This window comes from Oncorhynchus clarkii, chromosome 18 (assembly GCF_045791955.1).
Source record: "Oncorhynchus clarkii lewisi isolate Uvic-CL-2024 chromosome 18, UVic_Ocla_1.0, whole genome shotgun sequence".
In the NCBI taxonomy this organism is placed as follows: Eukaryota; Metazoa; Chordata; class Actinopteri; order Salmoniformes; family Salmonidae; genus Oncorhynchus; species Oncorhynchus clarkii.
Window position 1 is genome coordinate 45,533,132 of NC_092164.1, and position 22,206 is coordinate 45,555,337.

Genomic DNA, 22,206 nt, shown 5'->3' on the forward strand with positions numbered 1-22,206 from the left:
TTTGCTCTGACGTGCATTGTCAACTGTAGGACCGTATATAGACAGGTGTGTGCCTTTCCAAATCATGTCCAATAAATGTAATTTAGCACCAACTCAAGAATACTATAATCAATGGAAACAGGATGCACCTGAGCTCAATTTAGAATCTTATAGCAAAGGGTCTGAAAACTTATGTAAACACGGTATTTCTGTTTTTTATTTGTAATACATGAGGAAAAATTCAGAAAAACTGTTTTTGCTTTGTCATTATGGGGTGTTGTGTGTAGATTGATGAGGGGGAAAAGCTATTCAATCCATTTTAGAAAAAGGCTGTAAAGTAACATGTGGAAAAAGTCAAGGTGTCTGAATACTTTCAGAATACACTGTATAAAGCATTTTTATTTGATTTAACCTATTGAGACAAGAAAACATGTTCGTTATGAAGCTGATCACGTGCTCTTTATGACAGAACGTTACAATTAGGTGAACAATTTATGTTACCTGGATGTGAGGTCAGAGACGATAACGACAGATGCATGAATGGACTACGGGTACATTTGCTCTCTGACCCCGTCATAACACATCAGCATTATTACATCTATCCTTCGATGTTGTATCCAGGCCTTAGATCTTCAAGCACTGAGCCCTCACATATACATGGAGGAAGAAGCCTTTAGAAAGAAGCCTGTCCATTAGCTTGACCTGGTCCATTGAGAGAGGAAACACATGACATGAAGGTATGCTGTAATGATTGTTTCTTAGTATGCTTGGTGGTGGTCATCAACACGCTAGACATATCTAATGTTTTGGAGAAACGTAGGACTGCAGGTCCCAACACTTCCAACAGCTTAGTGGAATTCAGCACATTTCCCAGGAATTGTTTAGGGATGTCAATGTTGTGGGCATTCACCGCATTACCCACATATGAAAGCTGTGCCTAAGTATTGAAGCATACTGAGCAAAGCAAGATAGAGACAGACGAGAAGAGAGCAGAAAGAGATAGAGAGAGCAGAGAGAGAGAGCAGGAAAAGCACCTCTAAGCCAGACAGCTACAGCATGCTAGAGTGGGTTGTGTCAGAACACCAGTCGAACTGCTTAGAGCAGGGCTGGAGGCCAGGGCTGGAGGCCAGGGCTGGAGGCCAGGGCTGGAGGCCAGGGCAAGGGCAAGCCACCATACGGCTGCCTGGATGCAGCTGGAGCCAGTTCAAAGCAGCACTATTCTTAACAATGTTTTGTAGGGAATAGGGTGCCCTCTGGAACACAACCTAAGCAGAGACAGATGCACTCACTGGAGGAAACAAACAGAACCTCGAAAGCTATAAATGTACCGTAGCAAACTTACAGTGGTTTAGTATTCTTGACAGGTGTAAAAGTGATGTGAGAATCTCTCTGTGGCTGAAATCCCTGTGAATGACAAGGCCCTAATAGCTCAAAATGGATGTACTTTAGTAAATCGGGCATGTAGGTATCATCAAAAATAAACAGTGGATGGCTTTACTGAGCTGAACATGGGCATGCTGGGTGTCATAGTAAAAAAAACGAGTGTGTGTACAGTCTGCTGCCTCAGTTTGTATGATGGCAATTTGCATATACTCCAGAATGTTATGAAGAATGATCAGATGAATTGTAATTAATTGCAAAGTCCCTCTTTGCCATGCAAATGAACCGAATCCCACCAAAATAAAATTTCCACTGCATTTCAGCCCTGCCACAAAAGGACCAGCTGACATCATGTCAGTGATTCTCTCGTTAACACAGGTGTGAGTGTTGGCGAGGACAAGGCTGGAGATCACTCTGTCATGCTGATTGAGTTCGAATAACAGACTGGAAGCTTCAAAAGGAGGGTGGTGCTTGAAATCATTGTTCTTCCTCTGTCAACAATGGTTACCTGCAAGGAAACACGTGCCGTCATCATTGCTTACATTGGTACAGGGATTAGACTGCTGAGGACTGGAGTAAAGTCATTTTCTCTGATGAATCCCCTTTCCGATTGTTTGGGGCATCCGTAAAAAAGCTTGTCCGGAGAAGACAAGGTGAGCGCTACCATCAGTCCTGTGTCATGCCAACGGTAAAGCATCCTGAGACCATTCATGTGTGGGGTTGCTTCTCAGCCAAGGGAGTGGGCTCACTCACAATTTTGCCTAAGAACACAGCCATGAATAAAGAATGATACCAACACATCCTCCGAGAGCAACTTCTCCCAACCATCCAGAAACAGTTTGGTGACAAACATGGCCTTTTCCAGCATGATGGAGTACCTTGCCATAAGGCAAAAGTGACTAAGTGGCTCTGGGAACAAAATATCGATATTTTGGGTCCATGGCCAGGAAACTCCCCAGACCTTAATCCCATTGAGAACTTGTGGTCAAACCAAAAGAGGCAGGTGGACACACAAAAACACACATATTCTGACAAACTACAAGCATTGATTATGTAAACATGGGCTGCCATCAGTCAGGATGTGGCCCAGAAGTTAATTGACAGCATGCCAAGGTGGATTGCAGAGGTCTTGAAAAAGAAGGGTCAAATATTGACTCTGCATCAACTTCATGTAATTGTCAATAAAAGCCTTTGACACTTATGAAATGCTTGTAATTATACTTCAGTATTCCATAGTAACATCTGACAAAAATATCTAAAGACACTGAAGCAGAAAACTTTGTGGAAATGAATATTTGTGTCTTTCTCAAAACTGTTGGCCACAAATGTAGAATCTCAGGAGTAAGTGGAATTATTGTGTAACCCTAACACACATAATTGAGAAGATTTGTGATTGACAAACATTCAAGTTTTGGGGGTGAAATAAACTACTCTTCAGGTACAAGAGTGAGAAAAGAAAGTGCACTAGACCATTAGAGCCTGGTAAGATACATCCCATGAAATGTATAGTACACTTCAATGACTCACTGTTAGACACAGGAAAAGTCTGATCACCAAAAAGGTGACAAGGTAGGGGGGCCATGAAATATAGATTGTCTTAATGACAGAGCCTGAAATATTCATAGAAGTAGAGACTACACTGCAATAATTAATGGCTATAGAGAGAGAGCGAGAGAGCGAGAAAGTGGCACCAACTGTGCAGCAGAGAAAGAAGGATGGAGAGAAGGAGAGATGCATATAGAGAGGGGAATGAAACATGACTAAATAGAAAGAGATGGAGAGAGAGAAAGAGATGGAGAGACGAGGGAGATGAGGGGAAAAAAACAAAGCTATTAATCTCCCCATGTTGACACCCCACTGCCTTATTCAACAGGTAGGCTAGCCAGTAAGTTGGAACTGGTGATGTAAGCCCTGGTGTTATCATCAATACAAAAAGACACAACAAGAGTTGGAACTAGATGTCAGAACTAGTGATGTTGGACTGTGGACTGCAGACCACAGTGGAGCCTCTTCAAAAAAAGGTCAATAGCTTCCCAAACACTTTCCTTTCTCCTGTTACCTCCATCTGACACACTATGTTCTATATGTCTGAGATACAGACCATCATTCCTCTATTATGCTAACGCAGAGAGAGCATGCAGAGTTCAGCCTAACTTCCACTTGAATGAATGAGTGCTTCTAAGAGTGAAGCAATATCTAATTGCAGGGCACTATAAACCTTGAGGTCGTCAAAAGATTTGTCAAAAGTTAGTGAACCCTCAACACCCTGTTGGTGATGAACAGAAAACTGTGCATTGTTTTCATCGCTGATGAATCGATCACTGGTTTGCCTTTCATACTGACAGCCCTTACTCCATCATTGTCACTCTAGCTCTGAGCTGCCACAGGTCTAACACACTGTCACTCTAGCTCTGAGCTGCCACAGGTCTAACACACACTGTCACTCTAGCTCTGAGCTGCCACAGATCTAACACACTGTCACTCTAGCTCTGAGCTGCCACAGGTCTAACACACTGTCACTCTAGCTCTGAGCTGCCACAGGTCTAACACACACTGTCACTCTAGCTCTGAGCTGCCACAGGTCTAACACACTCTGACACTCTAGCTCTGAGCTGCCACAGGTCTAACACACTGTCACTCTAGCTCTGAGCTGCCATTGGTCTAACACACTGTCACTCTAGCTCTGAGCTGCCACAGGTCTAACACACTGTCACTCTAGCTCTGAGCTGCCACAGGTCTAACACACTGTCACTCTAGCTCTGAGCTGCCACAGATCTAACACACTGTCACTCTAGCTCTAAGGCTGCCACAGGTCTAACACACTGTCACTCTAGCTCTGAGCTGCCACAGGTCTAACACACACTGTCACTCTAGCTCTGAGCTGACACAGGTCTAACACACTCACTCCCATGTCCTACACCAGACTTTCCCCAAACTCGTCATAGGGACCACAAGGGGTGCATGTTTAGGTTTTTGCTTTAACACTACACAGTTAATTCAAATGATCAAAGCACGACGATTGGTTGATTATTTGAATCAGCTGTGTAGTGCTGGGGCACCCCTTGGGCTCCTGTAGACAGAGTTTAGGAAACCCTGTCCTGCACACAGCTGCCACAGGTCTTATACAGTCAGCCCGTAAGACACGGGGTGGGAAAGAGATGCATAGAAACAGTTGAGTAACATTCACTTAGAATTAATACACACTCCATTAAGCTGTATAAAGCCTGCCAATATACCACTGAAATCAGTCAGTGGAAGCAGGCAGCCTCACTACAACCCGGTTCACTGTCTCCACTGTCCTCTGTGGACTGACCTCCTCCATATGTTCCTACCTCAACCACTTCTCTCTCTCTCTCATAGTTGGCTGCTGAGGCCCTATTGTACATAGACAGAAATGTTAACGTTCACTTTTCTACACATGCCTTTTCCCTATTGTGAAGAACTGACACCATCTGTCATTAACCCATTTGTCATAGTGAGGGAGGGACACTGGGAGCTAGGGTAAACACAGACGACCCTGTAGAGGAGCAGAGGACAGAGTTGCCAGGACAACTAGCAGTATATGATGAAGTAGGTCCACTAGAGAGTGGTCGGGTCAGGAGAGGACAACACCAGGACTTGTCTGTCTGCCTGCCTTTCAGTCTGCCTGCCTGCCTGCTTTGGTGACCTCTTCAAAAGGTCCTGAACAGTCATTCTGAAAATTACTTTCTCTCGAATGGCCAACTACCAGGAAGTTTAAAAGACAGCCTGAGTGGGCCGGGAGCTTATATTCATGAGCTCGCCTTGACAGACAGATCTTTGAAACTCCTATGTCAAGCAACTTGGAAACAGTGAGCAGTGTTGCAGTAAAATCATCTCAAGCTAATTTGGTGAAACACAAAACAACTCAAACATTGAAATTGCATCAGTGATATCATCATTTTTTTTTAAATACATCTCCTGTTTGGCATGTCTCTCGTGATGCTTTAAACAGCAGCACTAACGGATGTGGTGACTTGACAACCCTGTTCGCGTTTTGAACGGCCCTTCCCCCCATTTAGTTCCATGCTGGCTGAAGACCTAGCAAGCCAGTAACTAGCTAACAGCAGGCACAGATGAAAAAGGAAACATAAGTATCTTTGTGATAGATCAATAGTGTAAACTTTGAATATTTGCTGACACCTTACATTTCGGCACCAGTAGAGAAGCTCTCTAGCTATATAAACCATGCCACTCTGCAAACACACCTTCTCCGATGTTGGTCACAAGGTGGTACTTGTTAAAATGAGGTAAGAGAATATCATGTTATCATTGGTGTATTCATATTAAGTGTTTGACAAGGGGACTAGTAACTTTATATAGATGCAGTCATCTTTCATACTTTGATCTTGTTTCCTTCAAATATCATCACGTATTATGAAAAACATGAGTTTGACTGTTCATGACCTTTAACACAGACACCCTGTGACCTGCCTATGACAATGATGATAGAAGCAGAGAATGAACGTATTCACGCATGCACCACACCATCTGCTTGTGCTGGGGTGTCATCTGGCTTCACTATGGGGAAAAAAACACACCAATTCAGCATTCTTCATCTACCTGTAGACATAGAGGTTCTGCCTGGGGAAGTAGCCCTAACAGAGACAGCTAGCTAGATACACAATATACTGTATGGTATCACACACACACCTTGGGAGAAAACATTGCTGACAAAACAAAATATTTTTTCCTCAGTGTGTCAGTCCATAGTATCACGCTCTCCATGAGAAGGAGAGAGCTATCATGTTTGGGATAGCAGAGAAGACTGAGTGGAGACATCAATACAGGAAACATACCAGGTCTGACTGCTGGCAATGATTCACTAGGACAGGGAGAGGTAACAACAGTCTGACTGCTGGTAATGATTCACTAGGACAGGGAGAGGTAACAACACAGTCTGACTGCTGGCAATGATTCACTAGGACAGGGAGAGGTAGCAACACAGTCTGACTGCTGGCAATGATTCACTAGGACAGGGAGAGGTAACAACACAGTCTGACTGCTGGCAATGATTCACTAGGACAGGGAGAGGTAACAACACAGTCTGACTGCTGGCAATGATTCACTAGGACAGAGAGAGGTAACAAAACAGTCTGACTGCTGGCAATGATTCACTAGGACAGGGAGAGGTAGCAACACAGTCTGACTGCTGGCAATGATTCACTAGGAACACAGTCTGACTGCTGGCAATGATTCACTAGGACAGGGAGAGGTAACAACACAGTCTGACTGCTGGCAATGATTCACTAGGACAGGGAGAGGTAACAACACAGTCTGACTGCTGGCAATGATTCACTAGGACAGGGAGAGGTAGCAAGGCGACACCATAGTCACACTATGTATTTCCACGCTTCATCAGAACGTAACTACGTCTACAATCTCTACCCGGCCGAGTTGATGAAATGATTATCGTCAAACCCCAAATCAGGTATAACAGGCCTACTTCAGCAAGTGATTCATCTTACAAGAATAAAAACACTGATGTTGGGTACATGAATCAGTTTGAACAAGAAGGAAACATTGACATCCCCTATCAACCTTTGTATTCCTTGTTAATCCGTCTTTTAGTGGGATCTTGAGAATAACGGTCCTCTGCAGGTCAGTTGGTAGAGCAGGGCTCTTGCTACGCCGGCATAAATGGTTCTATTGCCAGGCCCACCCCCACTAAAAACGTACGCACACAAGACTACGTCTCTTTGGATAAAAGCATCTGCTAAGTGACATATTATTATTATTAGAATAAACAGAAAATGAATACGGTTCGCACCAAAATGTGCAGAGTGCTTTAGTTTAGATGGCAACGCTCAAACCGGAACTTCAGACCCATAGAGATACTGTATGTAAATGTAGGATTTTAAATCTCAAACCGGAACTTCAGACCCATAGAGATACTGTATGTAAATGTAGGATTTTAAACCTCAAACCGGAACTTCAGACCCATAGAGATACTGTATGTAAATGTAGGATTTTAAATCTTTGCAACATCTCCATCACTCTGCATGTAATAATGCTATGCAGTTGTTCCTAAAGCAATTAGGACACAATGGCTGCCAACAAGAGACAACTGAGAAGTGGGCTCTCACTAAAAGCCATTTGTAGTATTATCCATGGCAGTGCTGTGCAATTAACAGGCCTGATTACATGATGCAGAGCTCCATGTGGTGTTCCTACACCGTAGGGTTTTGGCTGAGCTGCCGTGGGTAGCAGCCCATGTGTGTGTGTTCGTGTGTGTGTCAAATCAAATAAACGTGTATTGGTCAAGTACACAGATTTGCAGACGTTATCGCAGGTGCAGCGAAATGCTTGTGTTTGTCGCTCCAACAGTGTCGTAACGCCTAGCAAAAATAAATAAAACGATACACACAATAAAAAAACTAAGTTATATAGGATGAACGATGACTCGAACACAGTACTGTATACACACTGAACAACAATATAAACATGTCAAGTGTTGTTCCCATGTTTCATGAGCTGAAATAAAAGATCCCAGAAATGTTCCATACTGTTCCAAAAAGCTGATTTCTCTCAAATGTTGTGCACAAATTTGTTTACATCCCTGTTAGTGAGCATTTCTCCTTTGCCAAGATAATCCATCCACCTGACAGGTGTGGCATATCAAGAAGCTGGGGGCAATAAAAGGCCACTGTAAAATGTGAAGTTTAGTCACACAACATAATGTCACAGATGTCTCAAGTTTTGAGGGTGCGTGCAATTGGCATGCTGACTGCAGGAATGTCCACCAGAGCTGTTGGCAGAGAATTTAATGCTAATTCTCTACCATTTGGCAGTACGTCCAACCAGCCTCACAACTGTAGACCACGTGTATGGCGTCATGTTGGCGAGCGTTGTGCTGATGTCAACTTTGTGAACAGAGTGCCCCATGGTGGCGGTGGGATTATGGTATGGACAGACATAAACTACAGACAACGAACACAATTGCATTTTATCGACGGCAACTTCAATGCACAGAGATACTGTGACGAGATCCTGAGGCCCATTGTCGTGCCATTGATCCGACGCCATCACCTCATCTTTCAGCAAGATAATGCACAGCCCCATGTCGCAAGGATCTGTATACGTCTGTATAAATGTCCCAGTTCTTCCATGGCCAGCATATTCACCCGACTTGTCACGCATTAAGCATGTTTGGGATGCCCTGAATCGACAAGTACAGCAGCGTGTTCCAGTTCCCGTCAATATCCAGCAACTTGCACAGTTGATGGTTATCGTGGGTTAATGCTGAAATGATTGAATCTTAGCTTCCTTGGTACAATGCCTGATCAACTCAATGTGAAGATGGGTGGGTCACACCAGACTGGTTTTCTGATTCACGCCCCTACCTTTTTTTTTTAAAGGTATCTGAACCAATAGATGCATATCTGCATTCCCAGTCATGTGAAATCCATAGATTAGGGTCTAATGAATGTATTTCAATTGACTTATTTCATTAAATGAACTGTAACTCAGTCAAATTGTTGAAACGCTTATATTTTTGGACAGTGTACATAGTGGGTGAAACAGTATGTAAACATTATTAAGGTGACCAGTGTTCAATGACTACGTGCATAGGGCAGCAGTCAGAGTACCGGGTGGTAGCCGGCTAGAACAGTGACTAAGGATCAGGGCAGGGTACTGGGCTGAGGCCGGCTAGTGGTGACATTTAACAGTCTGATGGCCTGGAAATCGGTCCCAGCTTTAATGCACCGGAGGTTCTTGATGATCTTCTTGGCCTTCCTGTGACATCGGGTGCTGTAGATATCCTGGAGGGCAGGCAGTGTGCCCCTGATGATGCATTGGGCTGACCACACCACCCTCTGGAAATCCCTTTGGTTCTGGACGCTGCAATTGGGAAAGGGGGATACCTCGTCAGTATTACAACTGAACGCCTTCAACTGAAATGTGTCTTCCACATTTAACCCAACCCCTCTGAATCAGAGGGGGGCTGCCTGTAGTTCACAACCAGCTCCTTGGTTTGTTGATATTGAAGGGGAGGTGATTTTCCTGGCACCACTACGCTGTAGGCCAGAGCCTAAAATTCACTTTTTGTTCCACCACCAAGTGGCAGGTACAACATTACAAATCTGTTTTTTTTACAGCTAAAATATTTTTTGCCCATAATTACATAAAACATTTTGTGACCTCAGTTTTTTTTAAATCAAAAAATCTGAGAAAATGTTCAGCTGCCCCTTTAAGGACAGGAGGTTATCGCAGTAACAGGGCCACTCGAGTCCTGTCACGTGTGTCTGTGAAAATTGGGATATGACTAGGGCGTCTCTTCGCTATTAATTGAAGCAGCAGACTCAAGCTAAAACTGAGCTTGTGAACAAAACAATGTAAAAAGTCAAGAAGCACGGGGACAAAGTCTCACTTTGTAGTAAATTAGACCAACTTTTATGCCCGTGTGCTGCATCTCCAAAAATGACTCCACTCAATGAGCTCAGCTCCCCTGCAAGGCAGTGTTTCTGCACGAGATGGGATACAGGGTTAGTATATATTTGTGCAATTACCTTCAGAAATACTTTGAAAACAGCTGCTGCAGCATTTGTCTCATCGTTGTTGGTAGTCAGGCCTACCACTGTTGTATCATCAGCAAACTTGATGATTGAGTTGGAGATGTGTGTGGCCACGCAGTCATGGGTGAACAGGGAGTACAGGAGGGTGCTGAACATGCACCCCTGTGGGGCCCCTGTGTTGAGGATCAGTGTGGTAGAGGCGTTGTTGCCCAACTTCACCATTTCATGTCGGCCTGTCCGGAGGTTCAGGCCCAGTTGCACAGGTCGGGGTTCAGACCCATGGCGCTGAGCTTAGTGATGAGCTTGGAGGGAACTATGGTGTTGAAGGTTGAGCTGTAGTCGATGAACAGCATTCTTACATAGTTATTTCTTACATAGGTATTGCAATGGTGATTGTGTTTTCCATGGATCTGTTGGGACGATATGTGAATTGTAGTGGGTCTACGGTGTCTGGCAAGGTGGAGGTGATATGATCCTTAACTAGCCTCTCAAAGTGCTTCATGATGACAGCGGTGAGTCCTGCTGGGTGACAGTCATTTAGTTCAGTTTCCTTTCTTGGGTACAGGACATCCTGAAGCAAGTGGGGACCTGGATAAGGAGAGACTGAATATGTCCGTAAACACTCCAGCCAGCTGGTCTGCACATGCTCTGAAGACGTGGCTTGAGTTGCCTTGCGAGGGTTAATACGCTTAAATGACTTACTCACGTTGGCCACAGAGAACGAGAGCACACCGTCCTCAAGAGCGCCAGGGGCCTGTGTCAGCAGCTCAAGGTTGTTTTGCTTGAAGCGGGAGAAGGTGTTTCACTCGTCCGGGAGAGTGTGTGTGTGTGTCTGCAGTTTTTAGTATCTCGAAGGCGTTTCAACAAATACGGCTAAGAAGTAACGAAGAAAGGAGAACCTTGTCTAACGTAAACAAAGCAGAATGAAGACATAGGCAGCAACCTCTTCCAGGCTAATGGAAAATCTAAAAAGAAAACATACATTTTACTAGACTTACTACTACAACAGGTGAAAACACCAGCAGAAACAGGCATTAATCACCTACAACCAGCCACCAGGAACACAAATGAAACAGAAACAGGCATTGATCACCTACAACCAGCCACCAGGAACACAGTGAACACAGGCAATCACCTACAACCAGCCAAACAGAAACAGGCATTGATCACCTACAACCAGCCACCAGGAACACAGTGAACACAAATGAAACAGAAACAGGCATTGATCACCTACAACCAGCCACCAGGAACAGAGCGAACACAAATGAAACAGAAACAGGCATTGATCACCTACAACCAGCCACCAGGAACACAGCGAACACAAATGAAACAGAAACAGGCATTGATCACCTACAACCAGCCACCAGGAACACAGCGAACACAAATGAAACAGCAACAGGTTAAGACTTCCTTCACAACCAGTCTGATGTGTCATTAAACACCTCCAAAAAGGTCTACTATATCTACCTCAGATGTCAGCTTAATTGGTTTTGGTGCTGTCCTGTATATAATGAGCCTGACTGTGTAGTACAAACACAGGATCAGGGGGGACAAAAAGTAGCCTGGCGACGGTCCAGAGGAGAGACAGTCGTTAGTACTTCCTTCTAAAGATGTGAATGTGTCTCTGACGCAGCCAGAGAATGTCCAAGTGGAGGAGATAAGAGCATCTTATTTTCTTTTATTACTTAGTTGTGTGTGAAGCCTATTTCTCCTCTGTGAGTCTCGGATCTACACTATTAGCAACGGTCACCAATATTGTCAAAGGTTTTTAAAACAATTCTAATAAACACAACAGTTGGACAATGGATGACGATCCCAAGCAAATCTTTACTTGAATATATTACAGGTATACCAATGTATACTTAAATATATAAAGCATTCTAATAATATACTTCAAATATGAGATGTACTTTTCTAGTATATCTTAAGTATACTAGAAATATAATATCCTTACACTTATTAAAAGTGTCCTTGAAATGCATAGTTTTTTGTTGTAATTTTGTATACTATAAATACACGATCATCAATCTTCAATTAACTTATTAAACATGTACTTTAAATTCCTTGTTTTTTATCATTAAACTTAAGTTCACTATCATTATACTTCAATTTAAAATGCTTTAATTGTAATTTAGTATTTTCATTCAAAATATACTTGAATTGTTTTTACGTTCAAGTATACTTTAAAAAAAAAAATGAAATTCTGCTTGTGAGTGATCAAGTACACTAAGTATACAGTGCCTTGCGAAAGTACCCATAACCATTGTATTTCTTCACATTTTATTGTGAAAAAGGGCTTCAAATGTATTTCATTGTTATGTATTGTCAACCATGAACTCAAAATACTCTGGAAGAACAGAAGGGCAGTGATTGGTAGATCGGTAAACATATAAAATCAGACATTGAATATATCTTTAAGCATGGTCAAGTTAATAATTAAGTGGATTATGTATTAAACGCCCAAGACACATCAAAGATGGTCGTCCTTCTGAGCTGAGCTGCTGGACAGGAAATAAACTGCTCAGTGATGTTACCATGAGACCATTGGTGATTTTAAAACAGTTTCACAGTTCAAAGGCTGTGATGAGAGAAAACAGAGATTGGATCAGCATTAAGAGTTAAATGAAAGAGTGAAAAGAGGAATACAAATATACAAAATAATAATGGAAAAAAACAGCTAAGGAATACACTTTTTGGCCTAAACGCAAAGCCTTATGATTGGGGTAAATCCAACAACACATCACTGAGTCATTGCTGCCTTATTTCAAAGCATGGTGGTGGCTGCATCATGGTATGGGTATGCTTGACATCGGAAAATACTGGGGAGTTTTTCAGGATGAAAAGAAACGGGATGGAGATAAACAGAGGCAAAATCATAGAGAAAAACCTGCTTCAGTCTGATTTACAACAGACTCTGGGAGGGAAAGCCACGTTTCAGCAGGACAATAACCTAGAGCACATGGACAAATCTACACTGGAGTTATTTACTAAGAAGACAGTGAATGCTCATGAGTGGCCAAGTTACAATATCAACTTAAATCTGCTTGAAAATCTATGGCAAGACTTGAACATTTCTGTCTAGCCATGAGCCCCAACATCTTGACAGTGCTTGAAGAATTATGAAAAGAATAAAGGGTTAATATTGCAGAATCCAGATGTGTAAAGCTCTTAGAGACGTATCCAAGAAGACTCACCACTGTAATCGTTGCAGAAGGTGTTTCTAACATGTTTTCAGGGAGCTGAATATGCAATGACTATATATTTTTTGTATTAAATAATCATTTCTTCCACTTATGTGTAGATTGTTATTCAAAGAAGTACAATTAAATCAATTTTAATCCCACTTTGTAACGATAAAATGTGAAGACATCCAAGGGGTATGAATACTTTTGCAAGGCACTGTAGTTTGTGTCAGTAATGAGTTTTGAAGAGTGCAGAGAAAGTTGACAATGATAATGACAGTTTATCCCACATGCACAGCTGAGGAACATGCTTCCGGAGTATACTTTTTCATATAAAAAAATAAATACTTAAGTATCCTTTCAAAAAAGTATATTTAAATGTCCACAAAATATATTTAAAGTATACATTCAAAAACATAAGTACACACATTTTTTGCATGTTACCTAGCATCCTTTTCTGCAGATGAAGTTTTTTTCATATTTGGCTTATTCAAATGTTTTCATGTTCCATTTTCAAACTGAATTATGTTTTACTTTTAATTCCACATTTTATTGAAACGTTAATGTGTCACTTTAATGTGAACAACTAAAATGTGACTTGCCACTGGTGCACAGTTATCAAAAGTGTTACTTGCAAATTGCTGATCCAGCCACAACTGCTTTATACATAGACTCGAAATTGAGCTCAGGTGCATCCTGTTTCCACTGATCATCCTTGAGATGTTTCTACAACTTGATTGGAGTCCACCTGTGGTAAATTCAATTGATTGGACATGATTAGGAAAGGCACACACCTGTCTATAGGTCCCACAGTTGACAGTGCATGTCAGAGAAAAAACCAAGCCATGATGTCAAAGGAATTGTCTGTAGAGCTCCAAGACAGGGTTGCGTCAAGGCACAGATGTGGGGAAAGGTACCAAAACATTTCTGCAGCATTGAAGGTCCCCAAGAACACAGTGGCCTCCATCATTCTTAATGGAAAGAAGTTTGGAACGACCAAGACTCTTCCTAGAGTTGGCTGCCAGGCCAAACTGAGCAATCGGAGGAGAAGGGCCTTGGTCAGGGAGGTGACCAAGAACCCAATGGAGTTCCTCTGTGGAGATGGGAAAACCTTCCAGAAGGACAACCATCTTTCTGGATTTCTGGCTGCATGACAGTGCAGGGTGTTATATGAGCACGCACAGTACTACCTCCTTTTACCGACTCCATTGAAAGAAGCAAATAAATATTGTAACTATGTGTAAGTCACAACACAATGTTGGAACAAGCTGTCAAGACAAAATGCGTAAATTAATCTATGTGTGGGAGGAGAACATGTGTAGCTTTGGCTTGCAGTTTGTCTTAATCAATTAAAGTGATTATTGTAGCCTTACTTGCATTTCCTTTCCGTTAGCAATGTCAACGGATTTGGGTGAGGGGGGGGGGTAGTATTTCAACAGATATTTATAGTGCAATTGCTCAGCTCACAGCACCTCCAGCAGGTGGCTAGAACTCAACACTAAACCATATATTGGATACCTTTCACTACAGCACCAAACTAATAGAATCTCATAGAATCTAGAGCAGTCTACACTGCCTACAGAAAGTACTCACACCGCTGGACTTTTTCCACATTTGGTTGTGTTACAGCCTGAATTTAAAATGAATTACATGTAGATGTTTTTATCACTGGCCTACACACAGGGGTGTACTCACTTTTGTTGTCAGCGGTTTAGACATTAATGGCTGTGTGTTGAGTTATTTTGAGGGGACAGCAAATTTACACTGTTATACAAGCTATACACTCACTACTTTACATTGTAGCAAAGTGTCATTTCTTCAGTGTTGTCACATGAAAAGATATATTCAAATATTTACAAAAATGTGAGGGGTGTACTCACTTTTGTGATATACTGTACGTGTGTGTGTGTGTGTACACACACACACACACACACACACACACACACACACACACACACACAAAAATCGTCCGATTAATCGGTATCAGCTTTTTTTTTGGTCCTCCAATAATCGGTATCGGTGTTGAAAAATCAGAATCGTTCGACCTCTAGCCTGTACATAGTACAAATATTCCAAAATATGCACCTGTTTGTAATAAGACACTAAAATAAAACTGCTAAAAATGTGCCAAAGAAATGAACTTTATGCCCCGAAAACAAAGCGTTATGAGTACCACTCTTCATATTTTCAAGAATGGTGGCGGCTACTTCATGCTATACGTATGCTTGTCACCGGTAAGTACTATACTAGGGAGTTTTTTTAGGATAAAAAAACTGAAAAGAGCTAAGCACAGGCAAAATCCTAGAGGAAGACCTGGTTCAGTCTGCTTTCCAACAGACACTGGAGACCAAATTAACCAAATATACACTGGAGTTTGCTTATCAAGACAACATTGAATGTTCCTGAGTGGCCTAGTTACAGTTTTGACTTAAATCGGCTTGCAAATCTATGGTGAGGCTTGAAAACGGCTGTCTAGAAATGATCAACAACCAACTTGACACAGCTTGGAGAATTTAAAAGGAATGGTGTGCAAAGCTCTTAGAGACTCACCCAGACCGATTCACAGCTATAATCACTGCAAAAGGTGATTCTAACACTTATGTTGAATACTTATGTAATGAAGATAGTGTTTTATTTTTCATAAATGTTTTCCAAATGTTGGAATTGTTCTTCCACTTTGACAGAGTATTTTATGTAGATTGATTTAATTCTCCTTTTTTGTCAACAATTTTAATCCCACCTTGTGACACAACATGTGAAAAGGTCCAGGGGTGTGAATAATTTCTGAAGGCCCTGTAAAAGCCTCTTGGGGACCTTATATATTGCCTACACATGCTTTACATGCTTTACAAATTGTTCATTACCAAATGTCATGTCAAGTGGGACTGCAACTCCCAACATCTCCAACCCATAAGACCATCCAATAAACCCGAACTGAAGTAAAGGAATCTCATCTAAATTCGATGAACTCTGTTTCTGTATGAGATCTGGCAAAACTCAAAGAATATCTCTTGCAGGATCTATGCCAAGGTAACCCCTCTAGGGAAATAAATCACAGAGCTTCTTAATGACGAGACGTAAGAAGAAAATGAGATGATGCTCCTTTCCTCCACTTACGGTACTCCAACTGTTGGCTGTGTCCCGACATGGCACCCTATTCCCTATATAGTGCACAACTGGTCAGTAGTAGTACACTATATAAGGAATAGGGTGCCATTTGCGACACAGCCTCTGTAATTTCATCATATCAAGAGCGTTTCTGCTTCCAGAGAGAAAACAAAACACAATCAATCATCACTTTAAAAGCCTTTTGGCTTTTCACCAACGCTGACAAAGAAAGCGTGAACATTAGGAAACTTTCTAACGTTGATGTGCAGCTTGCAGTTCTGGAGAACAGTAATTAGGTTTGTCATAAGGCTTCATACTTTTAGCCTCCTCAACCAAGGTGTGATGACTCTGCAGAAGGTTGCCTTTGAACAAATTGCCTTTTAAGAATATGTTAATACATTGAGAAGATATCTGGTGGGATCCTTTTCAAACCAACACATCAACACAACTTGTTGGTATAAGACCGTAGCCTACTTTATGGTGAGTAGTCTACTGAATATTCTTTCAGATTTTGTTCGAGAGAAGGGATTCTTTCAAAGTGAAGACAATGAAACGCCTTGATAAGTTCAAGGCAAGTTCACAGCCAGGACTTCAACTGAAAATGTGAAGACTGTACTGTACGTTAAAATCAAAGCAAGAGCAAAGGACTCTTCCTATAAGAAGAAGACAGATGGTTTCCCCCCAGCCCTGTTAAAACCAGTGTATCCATAATGTAAGAGGATCCACAGCAGCACTGTACTGGCAAGCCACTCCCACCTCTATCGCAGCCATTCTGCTCTTCACGTGAGTTTCCTTGGCAACTTCAAAAGGAATGTGTCAAATTGCATCCCTCTACAACGCCAACAGTAAACCACAGCTCTGACAGAGCAGGTGGGTCATTTGAATTTAAACCACGCACCACAGGTGGACTACAGTTGTAACTGCAAGTTTGACGGCTAACTACGTGACACAATTGTTGATGTGCAACGTTTTGTCAGAACATATTCCAGATGTCAGCTGGATACATGGGGGAGGGAGGGGGAGAGAGAGAGCAAAACTGCAGAGCTTGGGCGATCCCAGCTCTGCAAAGTAACAAAGAGAAAAGACATAAGAGCACGAAAGCTGAAGAACCGAAACACAATGACCAGTGACCTCTAACGCTGACGAGAGGACAGGAGGAGTCACCAGGGGAGAGAGAGGGAGAGAGAGTGACAGTGAGAGAGGGAGGGAAAGAGACCGTGAGAGAGGGACAGAGAGGGAGAGGGAGAGAGGGAGAGGGAGAGAGGGAGAGAAAGAGACCGTGAGAGAGGGACAGAGAGGGAGAGGGAGAGAGGGAGGGACAGAGAGGGAGAGGGGGAGGGAGAGAGAAAGACAGAGACACAGAAAGAGAGAGAGAGACAGAAAGACAGACACAGAAAGAGAGAGAGAGACACAGAAAGAGAGAGAGAGACAAAGACAGAGACACAGAGAGAGAGAGACAGAAAGACAGAGACACAGAAAGAGAGAGAGAGAGACAGAAAGAAACAGATGGAGGGAAAGAGAGACCGTGAGAGAGGGACAGAGAGGGAGAGAGAGAGGGAGGGAGGGAGAGAGAAAGACAGACACAGAAAGAGAGAGAGACAGTGAGGGAGGGAGGGAGGGAGGGAGAGAGAAAGACAGAGACACAGAAAGAGAGAGAGAGGAGAGAGAAAGAAACAGATGGAGGGAAAGCACATCAAAGGAATAACTGGTTTAGAAACAGCATGAAAGCGTGTGTGTGTATGCATTTTTTCTGACCCCTGACCTTTAGTATTACAGGTCTTGGAGGCGACCTCCAGCGTCTCCAGGTCTTCAGAGCCGATGTTTTCCAGGGTGATGGTCAGATGCTGGGTCTCTCCGTTAAACAGCTGGACAGACACACTGCTGGACAACTCCTCTTTAGAGGGCTGGAGGGGATGGGCCGACCTGGAGACAGATACAGAAGGGTTAAAACGTGTCTTCAGACTAGTGCTGAACGATTAACAAAAATATGGTTATTTGTCGGTTTTTAAATCAAGTAATAGACCTATGTCAATTCAATTGGAATTACATTTTGTAATGCAGTTTCTCTAGAGATATATAGTACCTTCAGAAAGTATTCAGAACCCTTGACTTTTTCAACATTTTGTTAGGTTACAGCCTTATTCTAAAATGTATTAAATAAATAAAAATCCTCAATCTACACACAATACCCCATAATGACAAAGCGAAAACAGATTAAGATTTTTTTTCAAATGTATTAAATATAAAAACAGAAATACCCTATTTACATAAGTATTCAGACCCTTTAATATGAGACTCAAATTAAATTGAACTGAGGTGCATCCTGTTCCCATTGATCGTCCTTGAAATGTTTCGAAAACTTGATTGGAGTCCATCTGTGCTAAATTCAATTGATTGGACATGATTTGGAAAGGCACACACCTGTCTATTTAAGGTCCCACAGTTGACAGTGAATGTCAGAGCAAAAACCAAGCCATGAGGTCGAAGGAATTGTCCGTAGAGCTCCAAGACAGGACTGTGTCAAGGCACAGATCTGCGGGAAGGCTACCAAAAAAATGTCTGCAGCATTGTAGGTTCCCAAGGACACAGTATCCTCCATCAATCTTAAATGGAAGAAATTTGGAACAACCAAGACTCTTCCTAGAGCTGGCCATCCAATCGGGCGAGAAGGGCCTTGATCAGGGAGGGGACCAATAACCTGATGGTCACTCTGACAGAGCTCTAGAGATCCTCTGTGGAGATGGTTGTCCTTCTGGAAGGTTCTCCCATCTCTGCAGCACTCCACCAATCAGCCACTCTTCAGTAAAAAGCACATGACAGCCAGCTTGGAGTTTGCCAAAAGGCACCTAAAGACTCCGTATTGAGTAGCTTGGATGAATAAGGTGCCCAGAGTAAACTGCCTGCTCCTCAGTCCCAGTTGCTAATATATGCATATTATTAGTACATTTGGATATAAAACACTCTGAAGTTTCTAAAACTGTTTGAATGATGCCTGTGAGTATAACATAACTCATATGGCAGGCAACAACCTGAGAAAAAAATCCAACCAGGAAGTGGGAAATCTGAGGTTGGTCGATTTTCAACTCAGCCCCTATTGAAGATACAGTGGGATATTGGTCATGTTGCACTTCCTAAGGCTTCCACTAGCCACTGTTTGAGGCTTCTACTGTGAAGGGGAGCTGAATGAGAGGGGAATGAGTCAGAGGACTGCCAGCAGCCACGAGCGGGTCACGCGCATTCACATGAGAGGTAGCTCCCGCTCCATTTGCTTTTCTGAAGACAAAGGAATTCTCCGGTTGGAACATTATTGAAGATTAATGTTAAAAATATCCTAAAGATTGATTCTATACATCGTTTGACATGTTTCTACAGACTGTAACGGAACTTTTTGACATTTCGTCTGCAACTAGTGAACGAGCTTTGTGAGTTTTGATTTGTTTACCAAACGCGCTAACAAAAGTAGCTATTTGGACATAAATGGACATTATCGAACAAATCAAACATTTATTGTGGAACTGGTACTCCTGGGAGTGCATTCTGATGAAGATCATCAAAGGTTAGTTAATATTTATGATGTTATTTCTGACTTCTGTTGACTGCACAATATGGCGGATATCTTTTTGGCTTGTTGGGTCTCTGAGCGCCGTACTCAGATTATTGCATGGTTTGCTTTTTCCGTAAAGCTTTTTGGAAATCTGACACAGCGGTTGCATTAAGGAGAAGTGTATCTATATTTCCATGCATAACACTTGTATTTTCATCAGTGTTTCGGTAAATTGATGTGGCTCTCTGCAAAATCACCGGATGTTTTTGGAACTAGTGAACATAACGCACCAATATATACTGAGATTTTTTTATATAAATAGGAACTTTATCGAACAAAACATACATGTATTGTGTAACATGAAGTCCTATGAGTGTTATCTGATGAAGATCATCAAAGGTTAGTGATTAATTTTATCTCCATTTCTGATTTTTGTGACTCCTCTCTTTGGCTGGAAAAATGGCTGTGTTTTTCTGTGACTTGGCTCTGACCTAACATACTCGTTTGTGGTGCTTTCACTGTAAAGCCCATTTGAAATCAGACACTGTGGTGGGATTAACAACAAGATTACCTTTAAAATGGTATAAGATCCTTATTTGTTTGAGGAATTGTAATTATGAGATTTGTTGTTTTGAATTTGGCTCCCTGCACTTTCACTGGCTGTTGTCAAATCGATCCCGTTAACGGGATTTCAGCCCTAAGAAGTTAACAAAATGTGGGAAAAGTAAATGGGTCTGAATAGTTTCTGAAGGCACTGTATCAGATCAAGGCCGTACTGTGCGATTTAGTAGGGAGTTTGCAGCAGGCTAATATTCTATATAGTTTAGTACAGAAAACATGGTAAGTACAGTGCACTTGGAAAGTATTCAGACCCCTTGACTTTCCCACATTTTGTTATGTTGGCATTTGCCCCAGCTCTGCACACAGCATCTTTAATAAAAGTAGTCAAAATTGGACTAGCTACCACGCAAGACTGCTAGATTGTTGACCAAGACATTTGCCCACCGAAGACAGGAAGTCATTAACCAGTGTCCCAGTGTTAAGAGATGAAAGGCAGATGGCCTGCTCTGTTTGATGCCTCAAGGGAGTCAGCAGCCAAAAAATGCAATACCAAATGAAACCTCTTATTAGCCTTGCTTGATGATATTCCAGTATTTGTCTTTCAGATAAATAAAAATTCCAGAGGATCACCACAAAGCATCTTGAGCCAAGGTTTATGGCCACGTTGGGCCAGTACACCACAAAGCATCTTGAGCCAAGGTTTATGGCCACGTTGGGCCAGTACACCACAAAGCATCTTGAGCCAAGGTTTATGGCCACGTTGGGCCAGTACACCACAAAGCATCTTGAGCCAAGGTTTATGGCCATGTTGGGCCAGTACACCACAAAGCATCTTGAGCCAAGGTTTATGGCCACGTTGGGCCAGTACACCACAAAGCATCTTGAGCCAAGGTTTATGGCCACGTTGGGCCAGTACACCACAAAGCATCTTGAGCCAAGGTTTATGGCCACGTTGGGCCAGTACACCACAAAGCATCTTGAGCCAAGGTTTATGGCCACGTTGGGCCAGTACACCATTATATTGCCGTCATTATTCCATTCCCAGGGAGGGCCCCTGGACACAGATTGCGGGTCATGCTGGAGGTCCTACTCCAGGTAAAGTTTTCTCAGGAAAAATTCACTGTTTTATATTTAGCTGGCTTATGTTTGGTGCTGCAATTTAATCCACAGGCCCTGCTCTGCTACCCAAGCATTGTACGCCTTTTAGTAATATAGGATACGTGGATCGGTGAATGCATAGATTTCACTCCTTCACATGCACAGATTCAATTCAATGACAACAGTGACTTTATTCTATATCAGGGTCATGATGTGAGTTCAGTGAGTAATTTGCTTGATTGACTACCTGGCTGAAGGAGACTACCATGTGAGGGCAATAAAGCATTTTCTGACCTGAAAATTCTAGTGTGTGTGTGTGTGTGTGTGAGAGAGCGAGAGAGAGAGAGAATGTTCACTGTATTCTGATAAAAATAATGGCATCTCATAATCCAGATTGATTTAAATTAGCAAATTTGCATTACATTTGCATGTAAATTTTGATCCCAACATCGAAAGAATGTCTCTTTTTTATTTGTTTACAGGAATCTGAATGGGGTAATGTCCTGCAAGACCTTGCACAACATGTAATTTAAATCTGTGAGATCAAGAAGGAGGGTGCCATAGCGAGTGATGGTCCAGAGGAGATGGGTACCATCCTAGAGGGTTGTCTTGGTGATCACCGGTCTGGGTAGTGTCCAACAGGCTTGTGTCATTCTACTTGGCATGACATTATGCTCGGAATTTCAGCTACCTACACGAGGCATTCCAGAAACTGTTTGTGGAGCTGGACTGCTCAAAGCTCACAGTCAAGATGACAGCCCTCAAAATCAAATGACTGTCTTAAGCAGAATGACAGCCTAGAGGACAATTGTCATAGACT

General features: G+C 42.4%; 1 protein-coding gene across 1 annotated transcript in view; it reads right to left on the minus strand.

The window, feature by feature from the left end:
• LOC139373565 (trafficking protein particle complex subunit 9-like) overlaps window positions 1-22,206 on the minus strand; it is a 314,072-nt gene that overhangs the window by 225,613 nt on the left and 66,253 nt on the right. The window contains exon 17 of the mRNA XM_071114227.1: window positions 17,946-18,106. Coding sequence (XP_070970328.1) covers window positions 17,946-18,106 — 161 coding nt within the window. The remainder of the gene's footprint in view (window positions 1-17,945; window positions 18,107-22,206) is intronic.